General features: G+C 44.8%; 1 protein-coding gene across 1 annotated transcript in view; it reads left to right on the forward strand.

The window, feature by feature from the left end:
* SCUBE2 (signal peptide, CUB domain, EGF-like 2) overlaps positions 1-20,127 on the forward strand; it is a 122,958-nt gene that overhangs the window by 67,094 nt on the left and 35,737 nt on the right. Inside the window, exons 5-11 of the mRNA XM_012000230.1 lie at positions 684-818; positions 5,426-5,551; positions 8,076-8,192; positions 8,904-8,993; positions 14,230-14,346; positions 15,329-15,451; positions 18,828-18,944. Of these exons, the coding sequence (XP_011855620.1) occupies positions 684-818; positions 5,426-5,551; positions 8,076-8,192; positions 8,904-8,993; positions 14,230-14,346; positions 15,329-15,451; positions 18,828-18,944 (825 nt within the window). The remainder of the gene's footprint in view (positions 1-683; positions 819-5,425; positions 5,552-8,075; positions 8,193-8,903; positions 8,994-14,229; positions 14,347-15,328; positions 15,452-18,827; positions 18,945-20,127) is intronic.

The raw sequence follows: 20,127 nt of genomic DNA on the forward strand, positions 1-20,127 counted from the left end.
TACATCCTAACATCTGAATGCAGAGGCACTCAATAAGTGGTTGTTTTTTGTTTGTTTGTTTGTTTTTTTTTTTTTTTTTTTTAGATGGAGTTTCACTCTGAGGCCCATGCTGGAGTGCAATGGCATGATCTCGGTTCACTGCAACCTCCACCTGCCGGGTTCAAGTGATTCTCCTGCCTCAGCCTCCCAAATAGCTGGGATTACAGGCATGTGCCACCATGCCCAGCTAATTTTTGTGTTTTTAACAGAGACGGGGTTTCACCATGTTGGCCAGGCTGGTCTTGAATTCCTGACCTCAGGTGATCCACCTGCTTCAGCCTCCCAAAGTGCTGGGATTATAGGCGTGAGCCATCACACCTGGCTGAGGGAAGGAGTTTTATCTTCCTTATCTATATTTTGCTGTCTCCTCTAGCACCATGGTTTGGAAGGAGAAGGTGTTCAACAAATATTTACTGAGCTAATTGATCTTGTGTCCATGTGGTGGTCCTGGCCAAGTGAGCCCCAGACCCATAAGGACTGGGTAATTGTCTGTGGACCTCACTGGCTTTGATTCAGAAAGCTTCTGTGGTGCAGGGACATGAAGAGGGACCTCATCTTTGCTTAGCAGGGCCCCTGAGCTGCTGGGTGAGGTGGGGCATTTGAAACAGTCACCAAAGCAGAGGCTAATCCCTCTCTCCCTCCAGATGTGGATGAATGCCTGGAGAACAATGGCGGCTGCCAGCACACCTGTGTCAACGTCATGGGGAGCTATGAGTGCTGCTGCAAGGAGGGGTTTTTCCTGAGTGACAATCAACACACCTGCATTCACCGTTCAGAAGGTACCTCTGCCCCACTGTGGATGGGGATGGAGTCACATCTGAGACCCCCTCCCTTGGCGCACACGCACACACACTGACTCTAGGGGGGAAGCACAGGGTATAGAAAGTCTGGAGGCCTGAGTCTAGATGCCACTGCCGGCTAACCGTGGGCAAGTTATTCGAACCTCAACTTCCTCACCTGGCAAAATAGGTGCACTGGACTGGGTGAGCACTGAGGTCCTTTCAAACTCTCACATTCTCTGATTCTAATCTTTACATAGAATACATTTCAAACATGACTAGATGTCTCAGGAGCAATATAGAGGATGATCTGCCAAGTTTTTCAAAAAGGTGCTAAAAACCACAGCACCAGTATGATCCTGCTCCCTGCTCTGGGTGGGTAGAGAGGAGGCTGGATCCTTCCCATGCAGACTTTCAATGAAGTGCCCCACTTCCAGCCCCAAGCTAGATCTGGCCCTTCCATGGTTTGCATTTTTGAGCTCCGAGGGGCAGAAGGGCTCCTTCCCTGGACTGTCCGTGCTGTGGTTTCCTTCACCTATGTCACCATTTACCATTCCTCTGTAAATTTGCCAGAAACTCTTCTCTTCTGATGTCCTTCTTTTCATTCTCTTTGCTTTGAGTTTATATCTTTTTTCATTCTTCTGTTACTCAGTTGATTCTTGAGAGGAAGATGCATTAAGTACATGTGGCCAATCAGTTATTTTTAACTGAATGTCATCCTTTTAACTCTTCCCTGCTCTTTCTTAAGTTGAAGAGTCACATTTTGGTGGCTGTGTTTCTCTTGGAGTTGCATCTGCCTATTTTTAGGGGAAGAGCCCTAAATACTAGCCTATTAACCCCTTTGGCCATGTGCTGCTTATTCTTTCCCATTACTTAAGAATGAGGTCATTTTAAGTTCTTCTACTGCTTAATCACAAATTTGTAGATTGTTTTAATCCTGGTCTTGGTAACTTTTCAAGAGTTTCTTTATGGAAGATGATTTTTGTCTCATTTTCCAAGGATGGTGGCTCACACCTTATACCTAACTGGAATACCTGTTTGGGTACTAAGAAAAATCGTCAGAGGAATCCCCAGGGGCCAATGGATTTGATGGTTATCATCACCCGGAGTCTGCTCATTCTCAGTGTTTGGAGTAGGGAAGTCACACGCACTGGCTTTGATCAGGCAGATTTCTTATCTTGTACCAGGTGTGGCCCTTGATAAAGTAGCAGTTGGGTTTCATTTTCCTGCCAGGTTCTCTGGGGTCATTGGTGTGCCCTGCACTCTTGTCCGATGCAGGCCAAATTCGAGGTGGGAATGAATTAGGAGGCCAGTGGCACAGAGTGATCCAAATCTCAGGGCATCTCTCCTTTTGATTGCTCCCAGCTGCTTCCTGGGAAGTCACTTTGGCTTCTTCTGCAGGTGGCTGGGGAGGGATGTGGGACCTGCAGGTTAAAGCCATCGCTTGCGCCCTGGCAGTCTGGGTCCCACCCAGTTACAAAGCAGCTGGTAGCGATTAAGATCACCCTTTATCCTTGCACTTCCAGAGCCCTAGCTCAGTCCTGCAAACCCCTGGACTATTAGAGGTACAGGCTCCTCATAACATAAGCAAATACAAATGCAGTTCCTTTCTGCAAACTGTGTTTTCTAAATTTTCTACAATTCAGACATTCTTGGATCCCCTGAAGAGTATTTAAAGTGAACATTTTTGCCTGGAACTAAAACCAAAATCCAAGAATTTGAGTTGTGGTCTGGAAGTGTTCTCTATGATTTTCTGTTGTGTTTCAACCTGACTGCTTGGCAAATTCATGGGAGTGTCAGCCAACAGATTATAGCAATTGGTAACGGAGAACCTTTGCATCCTAGCATTTTGATTCTTCAAATAGAACAGCCTGTAAAAAGTTTTCTTCTAGGATTTTCTCTTTGATGTGCACATTAAACTATGAAACTGTAGGCTTAAAAACCCACAGCGGATACCTTAAAAGTGATTGAAAGAAGGCAACACAGGAAGCTAGTATTTTCTATTGCTGTTGTTTTTAACAATTATTTACAAAATGTTCTTTAATATAGGGCATCGTAATCATTGACTCTGAGGGAAAGCTCAAGATATTGATTTTTTTTTTTTATCCTTAGAGACTCCAAAGCTGTGATAAAGAGACTGTGTGTTTTCACCCATATAATGAGGGTAGGCTGGAGAGAAACACATCACCCCTGGCCTGCCTTTGTTCCTATTCATGGCTGCTCAGGCTCTCAGAATGAGAACTCCTCTTTTGTTTTGTGTGTTCTGAGAATATTTAGATGGTGTACTGATGCCTTTTCAGGGCGACGGGGAAGGTGTCAGGGTGGCAAAGTGGAGGCTGTGCTTTCGGCAGGGCCTGTTACCCGTTTTAGGTCACGCTTTCCTCCCAGTTCACACGGCATATTTTTATTGGGTTTCCAGAAATAATCTTTCAGTGGGGCCCTGATCTTGGGGTGCACCAGAATGGGGGATTTCCAATGTTTCTGAGCTGTTTTCCTTATGGTGAACAAACCGTCCTGGACGTGACAACCAGGCCAGTTTTGGAAAGAGCTAGGGCCATTTGCTGGGCTGCCTAGTTTAGAACAAATTAATGTGCTCTCCCCAGCAGTGGTCTTGCTTTAAGTCAGGGTGCTATGAAAGGCTTTGAGGTCACCTCTTGAAAAGCCATCAGCAATTCCAGAGCCATTTAAGTCTCTATTACCTCTTGGTAACTTCAGGTGTAGCTTGATGTGGTGGAACATCAGGTGGCAGCTTCTCTGTGTATCACAATGGCATCTGGCACACAGGCACCTTTCTTATGAAATATTTCTTGTGTAGGTGAATTACTCTGAGGCAGTAAAGGTCACTTTGTAAAGGTCTTAACGGTCTTGTAAACAGAGTGGAAAAGCAGCAGCAGCTGGCCTGTTTGGGGGTGTACTTTCCAGGTGTTCCTGCCCCCATTTCTTGGGCACTGTTATATTTACACCTGAGCACTTGTTATTTCCCATGCTTTGCTGACCCAAGGACAAACACAGCGCTTTCTGGGCCTTCTCAGAAAGACAGGACACTGCTTCTAGAGGCAGCTGTCACCTCCCACGCCATCTCAGTTCTGGGGAGCAAATCACATCTTTGGAAATTACCAGTCAGAGCAAGAGAAAGTTTTCCACCAATCCAGTGCAAGTCTCTTTCTGTGTTAATTGACAGCCACCCTTGGCATGGATGAATGAATCCCAGCAACCAGCAGACTCAGTGCTGGAGTGCAGACAGCTCATAACTGTCAGGCAAAAGAGCAAGAGGATTTTAAGGGAGACTCTTGAAAGTATGGGATATATTAACTCTTGCACTGTCTTTTGGACATCTGTTTGTATTAAAACAATTGTTCCAGTTAAGCACAGTTTGACAGCTCTGGCATGGGAGCTGGAGAGAGAACTTTGACTTCATTAGAACCTGTTGGCTAAGGTTTTAGGGGCATAATATAGAAGAGTGTTGGATTCTAGAGAAGTGAAAGCAACCTTTTTGTACTCGTGTTGAAACCAGTGCCTTTCTAGTATTAGAGTGTCTCGTCAGTAGAGAGCCAATGACAACCAAGTCCCTACTCTCAGAGATGTTTTAGAGTTACATTGCACAAATGCAAAGAAGCAACATAGGAATAGGTAATTAATAATGCAGTATAAACTGAGCAGATGTCTTGAAAATACTGTAGGGTATGAAAAGAATTCCTTCAGGATGCTGGCAGGCAGCAGGATCTCGAAGAATTGGTTTTGAGATGAGGCAGAATGCTGGTAAACCACACGGGCAGTTACCTTGCTAGTGCCCCTCATGTAGATGTATGCCGGGCCCTGCGGGAACAGAATCAGGTGTTCCCTGCCCACCATCGTACTACAAGGTTGAGCCTAATCGAAATTTACTGTATACCTCAAAAGAATTGTGCAGCAGCTACCACACACATGAGCACACTCCCTTCTTCTCTCTCTGTCTTCTCTCTCCCTTGCTCTGTTCTTGTTGCTGTTGCTGTGTGATGCTGTCTGTCAGAGGCTTACGTCCTGAGGGAAGGACCAAGGGAGTGGCTGAGGGTGGTCACAGAAGACAGATCCCTGGGCATGTGACCCATATGAGGATGCCAAAATGCCGCAGTCACACTCACCTCTGAAGGGCAGGATTGGTGGGGGTAGAGAGGGGTGTTGAAATGTTTTGAAAATTATCTTCAAGAGTATGTGAAAAATAGAAAATCTTGATCATTCTATCTGCACATTTCTTAGGAGGATTCTCCTTTTCTCTTTACATTCTTGATCAGCTCTTGGGTAAAGACATGGCAGAGATAAGAGCATGAGTACCAGTTCCTGGGGTCAGCAGGCTCTGATCCTGCACCCAATAAAGAGCTCCAGTGTATTGAGAAGGCTCCCATCTCGTTAGGAGAGTTGAGACATCATATCTCTTGTGTGACAGAAGAAATTTTTCATGTCTATTAATTGGCCTAGGTTGACTTTAATGACATATACTTTTCAAATGTGGGGCTGATGGAGACCTAGGCAGACAGGTCTGTGGGCCACCCCTTAGCCCTTTGCCGCTCTCCCAGGTCTCAGGATTCTGACCACAGCCTAGTCACCTGTTACACACTGCTGTTTTTCAGAGGGCCTGAGCTGCATGAATAAGGATCACGGCTGTAGTCACATCTGCAAGGAGGCCCCAAGGGGCAGTGTCGCCTGTGAGTGCAGGCCTGGTTTTGAGCTGGCCAAGAACCAGAGAGACTGCATTTGTAAGTATGGGCGGGTGCACACCTGCCATGGGAACCATCGTATTCCACAGGCTGCCTTCTGTGGCCCAGTTCAGAAGCATCACCTCATGACACGGCTGCAGCAGCGGGGAAGACAGTGAGCACGGGATACCGACCTCTACCAAGTACTTGTTCACTGCAGAAGGGTGGTCTCCCTTAGGGAAGGGAAATGATATTTTAAAAGGAACTCATCAGGAGAAAATGAAATTCAGGAGTAAGGAGCGTGAATGTTGGGGGGCAGTTCTCCCTGTTCCCACAGAATAAAACCAAATTTCCTCATCTGGCAATCACAGCTCTTTGCCACTGGGCCCTGCTTCCCTTATAAACCTCATCTGCCTCCTTTCTGCAGACACTACTCCCCTTACCTTTGGAGAACAGCCCAAATTCTTTGATGCCTCCAGGCCTTTCCCAAGCCCTTCTTCCTTCCTGGCATGGTGGACTCTCACTCAACCTTCAATATTCTGTTTAACTTCTAATAAGGATAAGCATAATAGCTACCTTTTGGTGGGGAATTTATTGTGTGCAAAGGCTTGTCTCAAGATGTGCCATATCCCATTTAATTCTTACAAGCACCACCCTGTGAGTTCAGTATTATTACACTCATTTCAGTTGGCAAAGTTGTGCAGAAGGTGAAGCAACAAGGTCACACAGGGAGTTAGTGGCAAATGAGTGTTCAAACCCTGGTCTGTTTAGCTCTAAAGCTGTGCTCCTAATCCCTTGCTACCATCCTCTGCTATCAGAAGCCTCCTGGGTGCTTCAGACAGGGCAGCCATTTTGTACTTTGGCTCCCACAGCACTTTCCTCAGCTGTATAGCTCTGGGTTGACTTGCGTGTTGATGTGTCTGTCTCCCCAGCTATGAGCCCCTCCAAGTCAGGGACCTTGTCTCATTTTTCCTCTCAGTCCTCCCCTGGTGCCTGCTACGGAATGTGCTCAGTACACTTGTGTTTAATGAATGGGTGAATGAGTGGTCTACACCATCGGGCTGCACCCCTGCACCACGATTGTGGTAACAAAACTCCACCTGGGAACAGGAAACCACTGGCAATTCATGGTGTTCCTAAACCACGATTTATGCTGGGGGAAGCACTGAGGGGTTCCCTTTAGGAACCTTCCCAAAGCCATGGACAGAAGACCCCTGCCATTTGGTGGGGATGGTGGTTTATGGTGAGTAAGAGATGAGGGGACAGTTTCACTGGTGAGGGATTTCTCTCCATTGTCTCCCTCACAAAGCAGAGTGCTGCCTCAAAACTGTCCAAGCCAAGGCTGGTGCCACCATCACACTCAAGCAACAGGTTCTGACAGGCTCTTAGGGCCCCTCAAAGTCAGGCTGTCCCTGAGGGAATCCAGTGAGCTAGCAGGGTGGAGACCATTTTCCCACCTCCAGATCTTCGAAAGGAGGACCCAGGCCCTCCAAGACTCACCTGTGGGGCGAGACCCTCAACATTTCAGTCTTTCAGGGGACAGTTGCTGGGGGCAGGGGGCGCCTGTAAGCTTGTTTTTAAAGATTTTAAATGTCAGTAAGATATCACTGCTCAAATAATATTGTTATATTATTAACATTTTTTAATTTTAACATTAACATTATTAACATTTTAACATTATAACATTTTTAACATTAACATATATTATTTAACATTTGAGGAATTAACAAAGAAAAAATAAGATCTAGAATCTCACCACATAACCAGCTGTTTCAATTTTTTCATATTCCTATTTAGTTGTGGTTCATATGCATATACAATTTTTACATAGCTATAATCACAGGATACCACAAATATGTAATTAGTTCTTTTGAATTAGAAAAATTACAAAGGATCTATGTAAAATGCAAACACTCCAAAGCAAATAAAGAAAACATTCAGTTTTCCCCCTCCCGTTTCCCTTGCCAGAGGTAACCGCGGTTTACAGTTTGATGAATAGATAGTTTTGTAGTTGGCTTTTTTTTTTTTGGCCTATCATCAATGCATTCATATATAGTCTTGATAATTACCAGTTAATGTCACATTAATTGTGTGCAGAATCATCCTGTGATTATCCTTCCTTCTAACTAATCTAGATTGAATCTGATGAGAGAAATTCTGACATATATGTACAAATTAAATATTGTCTGTTTTATTCCAGCATAAAGTGCTATAGCATTTCCCAAAGCCCCAGTACAGCTGTATTAATAGGTAAAGTTATCTAAATAGAACAAAGCAGTAGTCTAGAATCTCTTGCTATGATTTCCCTTATTAATAAAAATCTCTCCCCCAATTCTCCCATCTCCCTCTTCCTGTATGACTTTGTTTAAACCCATGTTTCAGCATTTCTATGATTTGTGTTGTAACTATCTGCCTACACAGATACCACAGGGTCTGCCTCGGAGTTATGTCTTCTGTGCACCATGCCTGGCATGCACTAGGTGTTCAAATACTTGCAGAATGAAAATCAGTTTCTCTGGAGCAAACACAGCCCTGTGTTTGTGGAAATCTCAGTGCTTTATGTATTGATTCATTTTACTGTCAGTGACCTGTAACCATGGGAACGGTGGGTGCCAGCACTCCTGTGAAGATACAGCTGACGGCCCAGAGTGCAGCTGCCATCCACAGTACAAGATGCACACAGATGGGAGGAGCTGCCTTGGTGAGTGGTAACCCCAACACTGAGTGAGGGTCTGCCCCAGCCTGCCCGTCCCTACCCCTGCCCCTTAATGGTGTTTAGCACAGATGCAGGCTGTTTCCGGTGCATTTGCCCCCACTTCGCATGCTGCAGTGGGAGTGGTCTAGGTCTGTGGAGAAGGCCCCTCTCTCCGTGTGTGACCTTGGAAAGCCCTTCCTCCTCTCCTGGACTAGGCTGCTCCTAACGCTGGTATTCCAGAGACTGGCACAACACATCCCAAGAGGCCAGGGCAGCATGAAGTTAGAGCTGTTTGTGATGATGCAGCACTTCTGGCCAGCAGGAGCCAGGGCTGCATATTTCTGGTGGGATGCCTGCCTTGCCCTTCATGGTGTATCCTTCGCTACCTCCATTTTAGAGGTTTCCAGGCCCAAGGCTCTTTTTGTCCTCGACTCAGGAGACTGGAGTGAATCTGAAGCTTGCATTCCCTAGTGTCTCTTTGGTCAGTGCAATATACCTCCAAAATCTTTTCCATGTTTAATGTTTGCTAAGGATCTGTGGCCCTTCGACATGCTGTGTCTCCCACAGAGCCTCATTACAACACATTTTTATTGCGTGAACAGAGTCACATATCTTACATTGCTCTTGTGTCTGGGATTTCAGCAAACACGGTTGTACAGGGAATGAGCAATCTAACTCATTCAGTCTGAGAACTGTGCTCTTTTGCTTCTCTTGTAGAGCGAGAGGACACTGTCCTGGAGGTGACAGAGAGCAATGCCACATCAGTGGTGGATGGGGATAAACGGGTGAAGCGGCGGCTGCTCATGGGTAGGCGCCTTCACTCCTCTTCCTTGGCCACTGCCATTGTCCCTTTCCCTCCCCAACTTATTGCATCAGACCTGAACTTGGGAGCCACATGCCCTCAGACCAGCTGGACTGGGGTGAGCAGCTCCTGTGAACCAGGATGTGTGTCTGTTCTTCACTAGTGTAGTTGCTTAATCACCAACCAAGCAAGACCCCTGGTCTGGCCATCAGAATAATCAGGTTAACATCTCAATGCAGCCCCCACCTAGCTGTAAGGCTTGGCAAACTGCCCTGAGGCTGTGTCTCTTGGTCTTTCTACCTCTTAGGGCCAGTGTGTCGCACATTTTCATACTGCTATAAAGAACTGCCTGAGACTGGGTAATTGATAAAGAAAAGAGGCTTAATTGACTCACAGTTCCACATGGCTGGGGAGGCCTCAGGAAACTTACAATCCTGGTGGAAGGCAAAGGGGAAGCAAGGTACCTTCTTTGCAAGGTGGCAGGAAGGAGAATAAATGCAGGAGGAACTACCAAACACTTGTAATACCATGAGATCTCATGGTCTCACTCCATCATGAGCACAGTGTGGGGGAACCGCCCCCATGATCCAATCACCTCCACCTGGTCTCTCCATTGACACGAGGGGATTATGGGGATTATAATTCAGGATGAGATTTGAATAGGGACATAAAGCCTGACCATATCAGTTGGGATGCTCAATTAAAATAATAATATGGAAAGGTGCCCAGAGTCCAGTGCCTGGGACTGAGTGGGTGGTCAGTGAAGTCAGCTGTCTACCTCTGAAGCAGCCTTTAGCTCAGAATGGTGGCTAGCCTTCTTTTGTGTCCACTGACTCTTCTATTTCTGACTCAGCTGATGATAATGGTAGAAGAGATGAATGGAGAGGGGCAGCACGTGGCTGTGGGACAAGGGAAGTCCTGCCTGAAGGTCCAGCAGTTAAGCTGGAGATGAGCAGAAATAGAGGTGGCCGTGGGGGTAGGAGTCAGACAGATCCTTTGGCGTGTTACTCCTTCTGGAGAAAGTTTGGCTCAACCTAAACAAAACCCATCTTTTGACAGTTTCTGAATTCAACAGTCAGGCAACATATCATACAGCCTTTGGTTACCAAGCAGGTAACCTTTCTGAGCTCTTTAGAAATTATAATTTTTCATTGTCTTAAGTGAAAATAGTATATGTGAATAACATAGAAACTTAATTACTTCTGGGCTTGTAATGAAGCGCATCATTTCCTTGTCTCATAACTTCCCATTTCCTCATCCCATTTGCCAGAGGCAACAACATTCAATTCTTCGAGCTGTTTCTTCTTCTGACTCCTCCTCCCCCATATTTCTGAAAAATGAAGGGCATACAGTTATTATTTTCTTCTTTTTTTTCTTTTCTTTTTCTTTTTTCTTTTTTTTTTTTTTTTGAGACAGGGTCTCACTCTGTTGCCCCCAGGCTGGGGTGCTGTGGTGTGATCACATCTCACTGCAACCTCCGCCTCCCAGGATCAAGTGATTCCCTCACCTCAGCTTCCTGAGTAGCTGGACTACAGGCATGCGCCACTGCACCTGGCTAATATTTGTATTTTTTGTAGAGACAGGGTTTCACCATGTTGCCCAGGCTGGTCTCAAACTCCTGGGCTCTAGCCATCTGCCTACCTTGGCCTCCCAAAGTGTTTTGATTACAGGTGTGAGCCTTCATGCCTGGCCCTACAGTTATTTCTTGATGTGTCTGTTATAGATGTCTCTCATCTGGGCGTTTACTATTAGCCTACAATTCCCTTTGCCGCTCTCCTGTTAGGCGAATCCTATGTCTTGCCTCTCGTTAGTTTATCTGGCGAATGAGATAGAGGTATTTAAAAATTTGCATGCCTGAAAATACCTTTATATTCTACCTGCACCCTTTATTGAGAATTTGGCTCAGTGTAGAATTCAGAGTTGGAAAGAATTTTCCATCACTGTTTTGAAGTTAGTGCTCCATTGTTTTCAAGAATGCAGGGTTGTTTTGAGAAGTCTAAAGTCATTTTTATTCTTGATCCTTTGGGAGAAACTTGTGAAAGCATCTCTCTGAAAGCTTCTAGGATCTTCTCCTCCCCAGTGATCTGAAGTTTTACAATAATGTTCTTTATTGTGGGATTTTGCCCACCTGTTGTTAGTACTTTTCTTTTTTCTTTTTTTTTTTTGAGACAGAGTCTTGGTCTGTTGCCTAGGCTGGAGTCCAGTGGTGTGATCTCGGCTCACTGCAAGGCTCCACCTCCTGGGTTCATGCCATTCTCCTGCCTCAGCCTCCCGAGTAGCTGGGACTATAGGTGACCGCCACCACGCCTGGCTAATTTTTTTGTATTTTTAGTAGGGATGGGGTTTCACCGTGTGAGCCAGGATGGTCTCCATCTCCTGACCTCGTGATCCGCCCACCTTGGCCTCCCAAAGTGCTGGGATTACAGGCTTGAGTCACCATGCCTGGCCTAGTACTTTTCAATATGAACATTCAAATCCCTTAGTTCTAAGAAATTATCTTACATCTTTTTTTTTGATAAATTTCTTTTTATTTCTTTTTTTTGAGACAGAGTCTTGTTCTGTTGCCCAGGCTGGAGTCCAGTGGTGCGCTCTTGGCTCACTGCAACTTCCACCTCCCAGGTTCAAGTGACTTTCCTGCCTCAGCCTTCTGAGTAGCTGAGACTACAGGCACATGCCACCATGCCTGGTTAATTTTTTTTTTTTTAGTACAGAAGGGATTTTGCCATGTTGGCCAGGCTGGTCTCGAACTCCTGGCCTCAAGTTATCCACCTGCCACGGACTCCCAAAGTGCTGAGATTACAGGCATGAGCCACCGCACCCATCTTTGATAAATTTCTTCCCTCCATTTTCTCTGTTCTTTCCCTCTGGAACTCCTATTAGCTGACTGTTGTAACTCCTGGATTGACCCTCTAATTTTTTTTTTTCTTTTCTCTCTCTTGTATTTTTGTTCTTTTTCTTTTCTCTCCTTTGTGTTTTTGTTCTACTTTCTAGAAGACTTTTCATTTTTTTCTTCTAATCTTTCCACAGGATAAAGTTTTCATTTTCATATTTTAGTTGTTTAAGAATTTTACTTTGGCCTTTTGTTTTAGGAACCTGCTCTTATTTCATGGATGCTTTTCTTATCTCCCTGAGGAAATTAATTATAAGATTTTAACTCCTCTTCTGTTCTCTAGATTATCTTTGTTTCCTCCAGGATTCTTTTTCCCTGTTGGTTTGGTCTGGTGTATTTATTCCATATTAGAGGCTTTCCAGAAATGTCTAGTGATTCTTGCCTGATTTTTCATGTTTAATAGTAAAATACTAAAAAGCTAGTTGGATTTTCTATTGACTTGTGGGCTCCATGTTTGGGTGATGAGGCAGTGACTTAGCCATTTCATCTGGAGATCCTCGAATGCTAATATCGTTAGGTCTTTTTGCTTGGGTAGGTCAATTTCGCTGGCGAGGAGTCCTTCAATCACCTGTCTGTAGGCTTAGCTGCTGGCATCCTGGGTTGCAGTGTTGTTTCAACGAAGCTTTTTGGAACTTTCAGTGGCTGTTATTTTAACATAGCTTTTGGAATTTTCAATGGCTTTAAATCTGCCAGTAGGGAGCTGAAGGAGCTGGGGGAAGAGGGATGAGGGTTTGAGATCTCTTTTTCAGGGTATAGACTTTCACCTGACAGTGCCTCCCTCTCCTCCTCTGTTGTTCCTGGTACCCTTGAGCCTGGTGCCTCTCTGGTCCAGACTTCTCTGCTATAGCCAGAATAGGAGAAGGGTAGTCACATGGCTATGTGGAATTAAGGAGGAGCTCTGGGGTTTATCTTTTTCATATGTAGACTCTCCATAATCTTCCTGTTTTTAACTCCGTCTGCATTTCTGCCTCTAGAATAACTTGATAATCCCAATTCCTGAGTTTTTCTGGGATTCTGGGGCTCACATGAGTTTACCAGCTGTTGGCACCCCCTCTGTAGACCGCTAGGATCTAGCTTTCTTCTACGCCAGATATTGTTTTCCTGCTAACATGCCACTTCCAGAATGTTTGACATCTCTCATCTATTGTCTTTTCTTCCATTTTCTTTGTCTTTAAGGATTTATACTTTAAAAAATCAATTTATTCTCATATTCATGAGATTTTGAAAGGAACAGAGATAAATATACATGTACTATCTGCATATTTAATTAGGCTTAAGCTTGTCCCCTTCAGGGTTCCTTTTTTTTTTTTTTTTCTTTTCTTGAGACAGGGTCTCTCTGTGTTGCTGAGCCTGGAGTGCAATGGCACAAACATGGCTCACTGCAACCTTGACCTCCTGGACTCAAGTGATCTTCCTGCTTCAGCCTCCCGAGTGGCTGGGACCACAGGTGTGCATCACCAGGCCTCGCTAATTTTTTAAAATTTTTGTAGAGATGGGGGGGTCTCACCATGTTGCCCAGGCTGGTCTTGAACCCTGGGCTCAGGCGATCCTCCTGCCTCAGCTTCCCAAAGTGTTGGGATTACAGGGGTAAGCCACCCCCCCACCCCCTCACCCCCAGTTTTTAAAATGAAGTAGCTATGGAAGAAAAATCACGTTTCTGGAGGCCTAGATGCTAACAGTTCAATGAATGTTGAATAGCACTTGTCTATTACTTGGACTAACTGTATGAGATACAGAACTAGAAGACTGTTTGCTTATTATTCCTCATCTCCACAGTTGCAATTTAACAACTGTGGCTTATTTTTCATGTGGTTATGACAGAGTTTTCTCCTTTCAGGGAAAGTGAAACTTCAAATTTGAGTAAATTGGTGGTTGCCAGGATGAAGCCAGTAGTCTACAACAAGGCAGTGGTTGGGGTGACGACGCTTACCCACTCTGGCTTTGCCCACTACTCATATTGAAAGGAGAAGGTTCAAGATTAAGGAAGGACCATCCCCTTTGCCCTGTTCTGCACTCACCTCTAGCCTGCCAGACGTGGTCCTACTTAGGTTGCTGGCTGCAGATGCGCAAGAACTTTCAGTGGCTTTAAATCTGCCAGTAGGGGGAGTGACTGTGCAGATTGGGAGACATCTTTATCCCTCTGGTCACCCTGACAATCTTCCTCAGAAACTAGAACTCATTTAGGTGGGTGGGAGGAGCTGCACCTGCTCTCCCTCTAGCCCATCTACAGGTAGCAGAGACTTGGGGTGTAACCATGAGTACCCCACAATGCTTCTTGGCTTCTGTGACCTTCGTCAGCTGTATTAGCAATTCTTAAGGAAGCTAATTGTCTTTTCTTACCTCCTTGCCAGAAACGTGTGCTGTCAACAACGGAGGCTGTGACCGCACCTGTAAGGATACTTCGACAGGTGTCCACTGTAGTTGTCCTGTTGGATTCACTCTCCAGTTGGATGGGAAGACGTGTAAAGGTAGGCTTCACCTCCCCAGGGAGGCTGGGTGCCCTGTTACGGAGGGAAGACCCATGCTGCTAACGTATGGGGATAAAGACAACATACCCTCCATACCCCACGTGACTCCAGATTTGCTTATGATTCATATCAATGGAAGCTTTTTCCCCCTGGGCTAGTGGAAGGTTATAATTGAGTAAACTTAATTAGAACCAACACTTAATTACACTAATTGTTGAGGAGGTCAGCCTCTACAAGCATCAAATAATTCATTTCAGACAGTGGCCTTATTAGAAAAAGGCAGTTAAAGGAAGCATTCATTTGCAGGAGATAATATCAACATATCATACATAATAGCCTAAAGATTATTATGTAAATAACAGTCAAGATGATTATCCAGAGGACTTAATGGATAACTGTACCATTAACTTTTACTGATGAAGAGCGACCCCAATGACTTGCTCGTATTTTGTGGGCAAGAGTACAAAGGATTAGTCCTTTAGCATGACAAAAAGTAGATAACCAATTACCAGACGAAACTGGGAAAATATAAGATTGAGTATCAGGAATCATTTTAAAACATTGAGGCTATTTGATCATTGTGTAATTTGCCAAAACAAATGCTCTAGTCCTTTATAGCTTTAATCATTAAACTTGAATACATAGTGTACTAAAGGGACCCATCTTACCTTGAGAGAGCAATACAAAGATGAGAATATAACAGGACATCATCATTCTTTCCCAGAGTTTGTTTCCTTAATGCCAGTCAAGGGCACCATAAGTCAGCGTTCTCAAGACGATGAAACACTTGTCTTTCAGAACTGGTTAAGCCAGACAAGAAAACATGTGTAAGGTTAAAAACATCAGCAAACATTCTTAAATGCTTTTGTGAGTATTTTTCTTAATTTCAGAGACTAATGAACATACATAATGGCCCTTCAGGGAGTTGTGAGAAGTGAGGCAAGTGTTGCTCTCTGATATGCCCAATGCTTGCCTGTTGCAGATATTGATGAGTGCCAGACCCGCAATGGAGGTTGTGATCATTTCTGCAAAAACACCGTGGGCAGTTTTGACTGCAGCTGCAAGAAAGGATTTAAATTATTAACAAATGAGAAGTCTTGCCAAGGTATGTGCTGAAAACAGCCGTGCTGCGCAATGGCCCACAGGTTGGAGTAGAGAGCACGTAACGCCCTCCTGGCAAAGACTGGCTTATCAGGCTTCTTGACAGGGCCACTAGTCCAATCTCCATCCTAGGCTTCACTCAGTTCATCTATTAGGTAGAATAAAAACACTGATGTAGCTCACAGATGTATTGGAAATTAAGTTGTTAATGGTTAGAGAACACCTTAAAGAATCCATCTGATGTGATGACAGCAGAGCTCACTGCTGGAAATGGAATGGAAAACAGAATGCAAACAGGGTTCCAGTGGGGTGTTGAGATTATGAATAATTTTCCCTTTCTAAAATTTCCTTTAATGTTATTGAATTGATCACAAAAGTTGGTGGCGAAAGTCTGTAGATTTAGTTAACATACCTCCCTACCAAAAACTTGGAGTTAACCTATGATCAAGATTATGTACCAGTTGGTCTCTTTCTTACAGCACTTGTTTTATTTTTTAAAAATTACTTACTTATTTTGATACAGAGTCTCACTCTGTTGCCCAGGCTGGAGTGCAGTGGCACCATCTTGGTTCACTGCAACCTCCACCTCCCTTCTTGGGTTCAAGCAATTCTCCTGCCTCAGCCTCCTGAGTAGCTGGGATTACAGGCAGCTGCCACCAGCTAATTTCTGATTTTTTTTTTTTTTTTTTGGAGACAGAGTCTCACTGTGTCACCCAGGCTGGAGTGCAGTGGGGCTCTCTTGCCTCATTGCAACCTCCACCTCCCAGGTTCAAGAGATTTGCCTGCCTCAATCTCCCGAGTATCCAGGACTACAGGTGCACACCATCACGCCTGGCTAATTTTTGTATATTTAGTAGAGATGGGGTTTCACCATGTTGGTCAGGCTGGTCTCGAACTCCTGACCTCGTGATCTGCTTGCCTTGGCCTCCCAAAGTGCTGGGATTACAGGTGTGAGCCACTGCGCCTGGCCAATTTCTGAATTTTTAGTAGAGTCAGGGTATCCCTGTGTTGGCCACGCTGGTCTCGAGTTCCTGACCTCAGGTGATCTGCCCTCCTCGGCCTCCCAAAGTGCTGGGATTACAGGTGTGAGCCACCGCACCTGGCCTAGCACTTGTTTTAAATGACCAGCCTTTGATCTTTGAAGAGAGGGAAGGCAGAGAGGGAGAGGGAGGGCTTGTGGGGAGGAGATGCTTGTTGATCCTTAGAGAGGATTTCAGACCCCTTCTCAAAGACATCCTTCCCATATAAGGGCTGCAGCAAGGAGACTTCTCTAGGTAGCAGTTGTTGTTAGCATTAGTAGCTGTTTTGGGTGGGGGAAAACTGTTTTCTATTTTTAGATGAGCACCTTTCCTTTGATATGCAGGAAGAAGTTCTCAGGAAAGATGTGCTGTAATGTATTCTTGCTCCATTTATGGGAATAAGGACTAATTTATTTTGTTAGAAATCTCAGAATTAGGCTGGGTGCGGTGGCTCACACTGTAATCTCAGCACTTTGAGAGGCCGAGGCAGGTCGATCACTTGAGGCCAGGAGTTTGAGACCAGTCTGGCCAACATGGCAAAACCCCGTCTCTACTAAAAATACAAAAATTAGGTGGGGACGTGGTGGAGGGCGTGGTGGCAGGCGCCTGTAATCCCAGCTACTCAGGAGGCCGAGGCACGAGAGAATCGCTTGAATGCAGGAAGCACAGGTTGCAGTGAGTTGAGATCACGCCAGTGCACTCCAGCCTGGGCAACAGAGAGAGACTCCATCTCAAAAAAAAAAAAAAAAAAACTCAGAATTAAATAAAAATCAGAATATCAGATTTAATCTTAGATAACAAAGACTAGCATTACCTTTTTAAAAAAATATGGTGTGATGTTTGTTTTGTTTTTCTCTTGGTTTGTTCTTAATACATAATTTGTCAGGCGGTTCAAGTATATTCCCCTTCAAATTCAGTAAGTTAATTCTAGATAATTATTGTGTGGTTTTCTTCAGTTTGACTTGGAAAGCAAATTTGCTGTTCCACATAATGTTTCCTAGGGTATAGACCAGGCAATACTGTTGAAGCTGTGTAAACACATTAAAAAGGAATTAGAAAAGTGATCTCATTATTTTTGGCAAAGCAGAAGCCCATACTGAGCAGCCAAAGTCAGCTACTGAACGAGTCCACTTTCTCGACAACTGGCTGATATTAATAACAGATTTCATAAAATGGCATCAATTCCTAGGGAAGAAACTGGGTTTTCCTTATTTTTCACTGATCGGGCTTGGTAGAACAAATATTTGCACAGAACAAATTTACTGAAGAAATGCCAGGATTTCTGGGAAAAGCTAGGGATGAAGAGGTTTTGCAAGAATTTGCCCTTTTTTATTTTGCTTTTTCATTCTTCCTGTTCCTTCCAAATGTTTGTTTTTTATTAACATAGTTTCTCATGGCACACTTGGTGTTGAAAAAAGTGGTCTAGCAGTGGTCTAATTGGCTTCGACTAAGTGCTGCACTGGTCCTGGCTTATCCATTTGGAGACATAAGTCGTAACTCTGTTAAAATCCTCCAAAGAGTTCAGGGAGTGAAGCACTCACATTCCAGCCTACAGGAAAGAGGTTGAGGGCCAGACCCAGGGAAAAGACATGATGAGATGGACAAATGCAGCCTCCTGAGGCTGCTGTGCATGAACCCCGCTGCAGCCAAGGAGGCTTCCACACTGAACCAGGAGGATAGCAGACGCATGGGACTAGAACATACGGGAGGAGCAAAACCCAGGCATCGGCCAAGAGGATCCAATATACAGCTGAGCTACCACATTTCAGGGTCTGCAAAGAGAAAATTAGTGAGGATATTAGTATTAATGCATTCTTTCAGTGCAGAGGGCATTAAAACCCAGGATTAACTTGCCTCTTGGGGGCCAGAAGACTAATTCCGAAAAGATAAGAAAGGGATGGGAACTAGATTTACCTCCAAACCAAGTGTTTTCTCCTTTCAGTTTGCCATGGTTAATAAATTACTATTGCTGTTTTACCAATAGTTATATGACAATAGAAATGCATAGCTAGCACCTGTAGCTTACAAAACCCTTTTTAGGTATGTTATCTCATTTGGCTTCGTTTAAACATTTTAAATTAGCCTTACAAGTACACACGGGTGAAAGAGACCAACTGAGCTTTGAGGCAAGTGCAGTTTGCAACAGAATGTGGAAATGAGGGCTGCGGCAGTGAGTATACTTCTTGTGGGCTGCTCCACACTTTCTTTAACACAAGTGAGTGAGGAGAATGGATAGCTAATGTTTTTTACCCTGTGTGTACTGTTTTTGGTGTTGGTCAGCAATTGGTGTTTATCATAAACCTATTCTTCACTCATCCCTCAGCGTGGGTTTCAGCTCCCCTCTCCCTTTGACTGTTACAGATATGGATGAGTGCTCTTTGGATAGGACCTGTGACCACAGCTGCATCAACCACCCTGGCACATTTGCTTGTGCTTGCAACCAAGGGTACACCCTGTATGGCTTCACCCACTGTGGAGGTGAGCAGACTGCTCCTGTTGAGTTGGGAGGGGAATGAGGCTGGGCCTGGAGGGGAGCAGGGCCTACCCCTGAGGTTTGCTTTCCTACATCGGGGTATGAAAGGTACATTCCAGTCCCTGAGCAATAGTGGTGAGTCCATCAACTTGAGAGAAGGATCCGCTAAAGGAAATCTCCCCACATGTATCCCTTTAACACCCTGAGCGTGAAATGGAGCAGAGAGAAGTAGTGAGCTCTTCCAGCTGTGAATTCTCTATTGACTTGTTGGACTTGCGGTTGTATTCAGAGAGTGGAAGGGTATCTCAGGAGCTGATACTCTATCTGTTGGAACATCTCAGCAGATAGTAAAGTCACAGTCCTCAGACTGTGGGCACCCACCAATTCCACGGCCCTGCCGTGCATAGGAACTGGCTGCAAAGCCTTGGTTTGAGTCCTACAACTAGGTCTTTGAGCTGGAAGCAGAACTATGAAGTTTCTCTCTCCACTCTGTGCCCATTTTGCAACATGTTCTCATGTCTGATAACCTCATGGTCAAGCAGGCTATGCCATAAACTGGATTTGGTACCACCTGACTCCCACTCCACTCCCCCAGTCATCAGATTCACCCAGCAATCTTTGAGAATACAGGTTCAGATTCCAATTCAGAATGACTAGGGCTTCCAAGGTCATCTTCCTGAGGATCTATAGGATTTGGGAACCACTGGCTTAAATACTTCCTGCCCAGTCCTTGTGTCTTGTGCTTTAGAAGAATGGATACACTGGGCGTGGTGGCTCACAGCTGTAATCCCAGCACTTTGGGAGGGAAGGCGGGTGGATCACCTGAGGTCGGGAGTTCAAGACCAGCCTAACCAACATGGAGAAACCCTGTCTCTACTAAAAATACAAGATTAGCCGGGCCTGGTGGCGCATGCCTGTAATCCCAGCTACTTGGGAGCTGAGGCAGGAAAATCACCTGAACCCGGGAGATGGAGGTTGCAGTGAGCTGAGATTGTGCCCTTGCACTCCAGCCTGGGCAATAAGAGCGAAACTCCGTCTGAAAAAAAATTATATCTATATCTATATCTATATCTATATCTATACCTATATCTATATCTACATACACTAGTGGTTTGCTAGTGACAATTATCTCCCTTCTCCCTTTCAACACATCCTTGGCATGGCCAAAAACATACTCTTCCCAGTCCA

This window comes from Mandrillus leucophaeus, unplaced genomic scaffold (genome assembly GCF_000951045.1).
Source record: "Mandrillus leucophaeus isolate KB7577 unplaced genomic scaffold, Mleu.le_1.0 Scaffold622, whole genome shotgun sequence".
In the NCBI taxonomy this organism is placed as follows: domain Eukaryota; kingdom Metazoa; phylum Chordata; class Mammalia; order Primates; family Cercopithecidae; genus Mandrillus; species Mandrillus leucophaeus.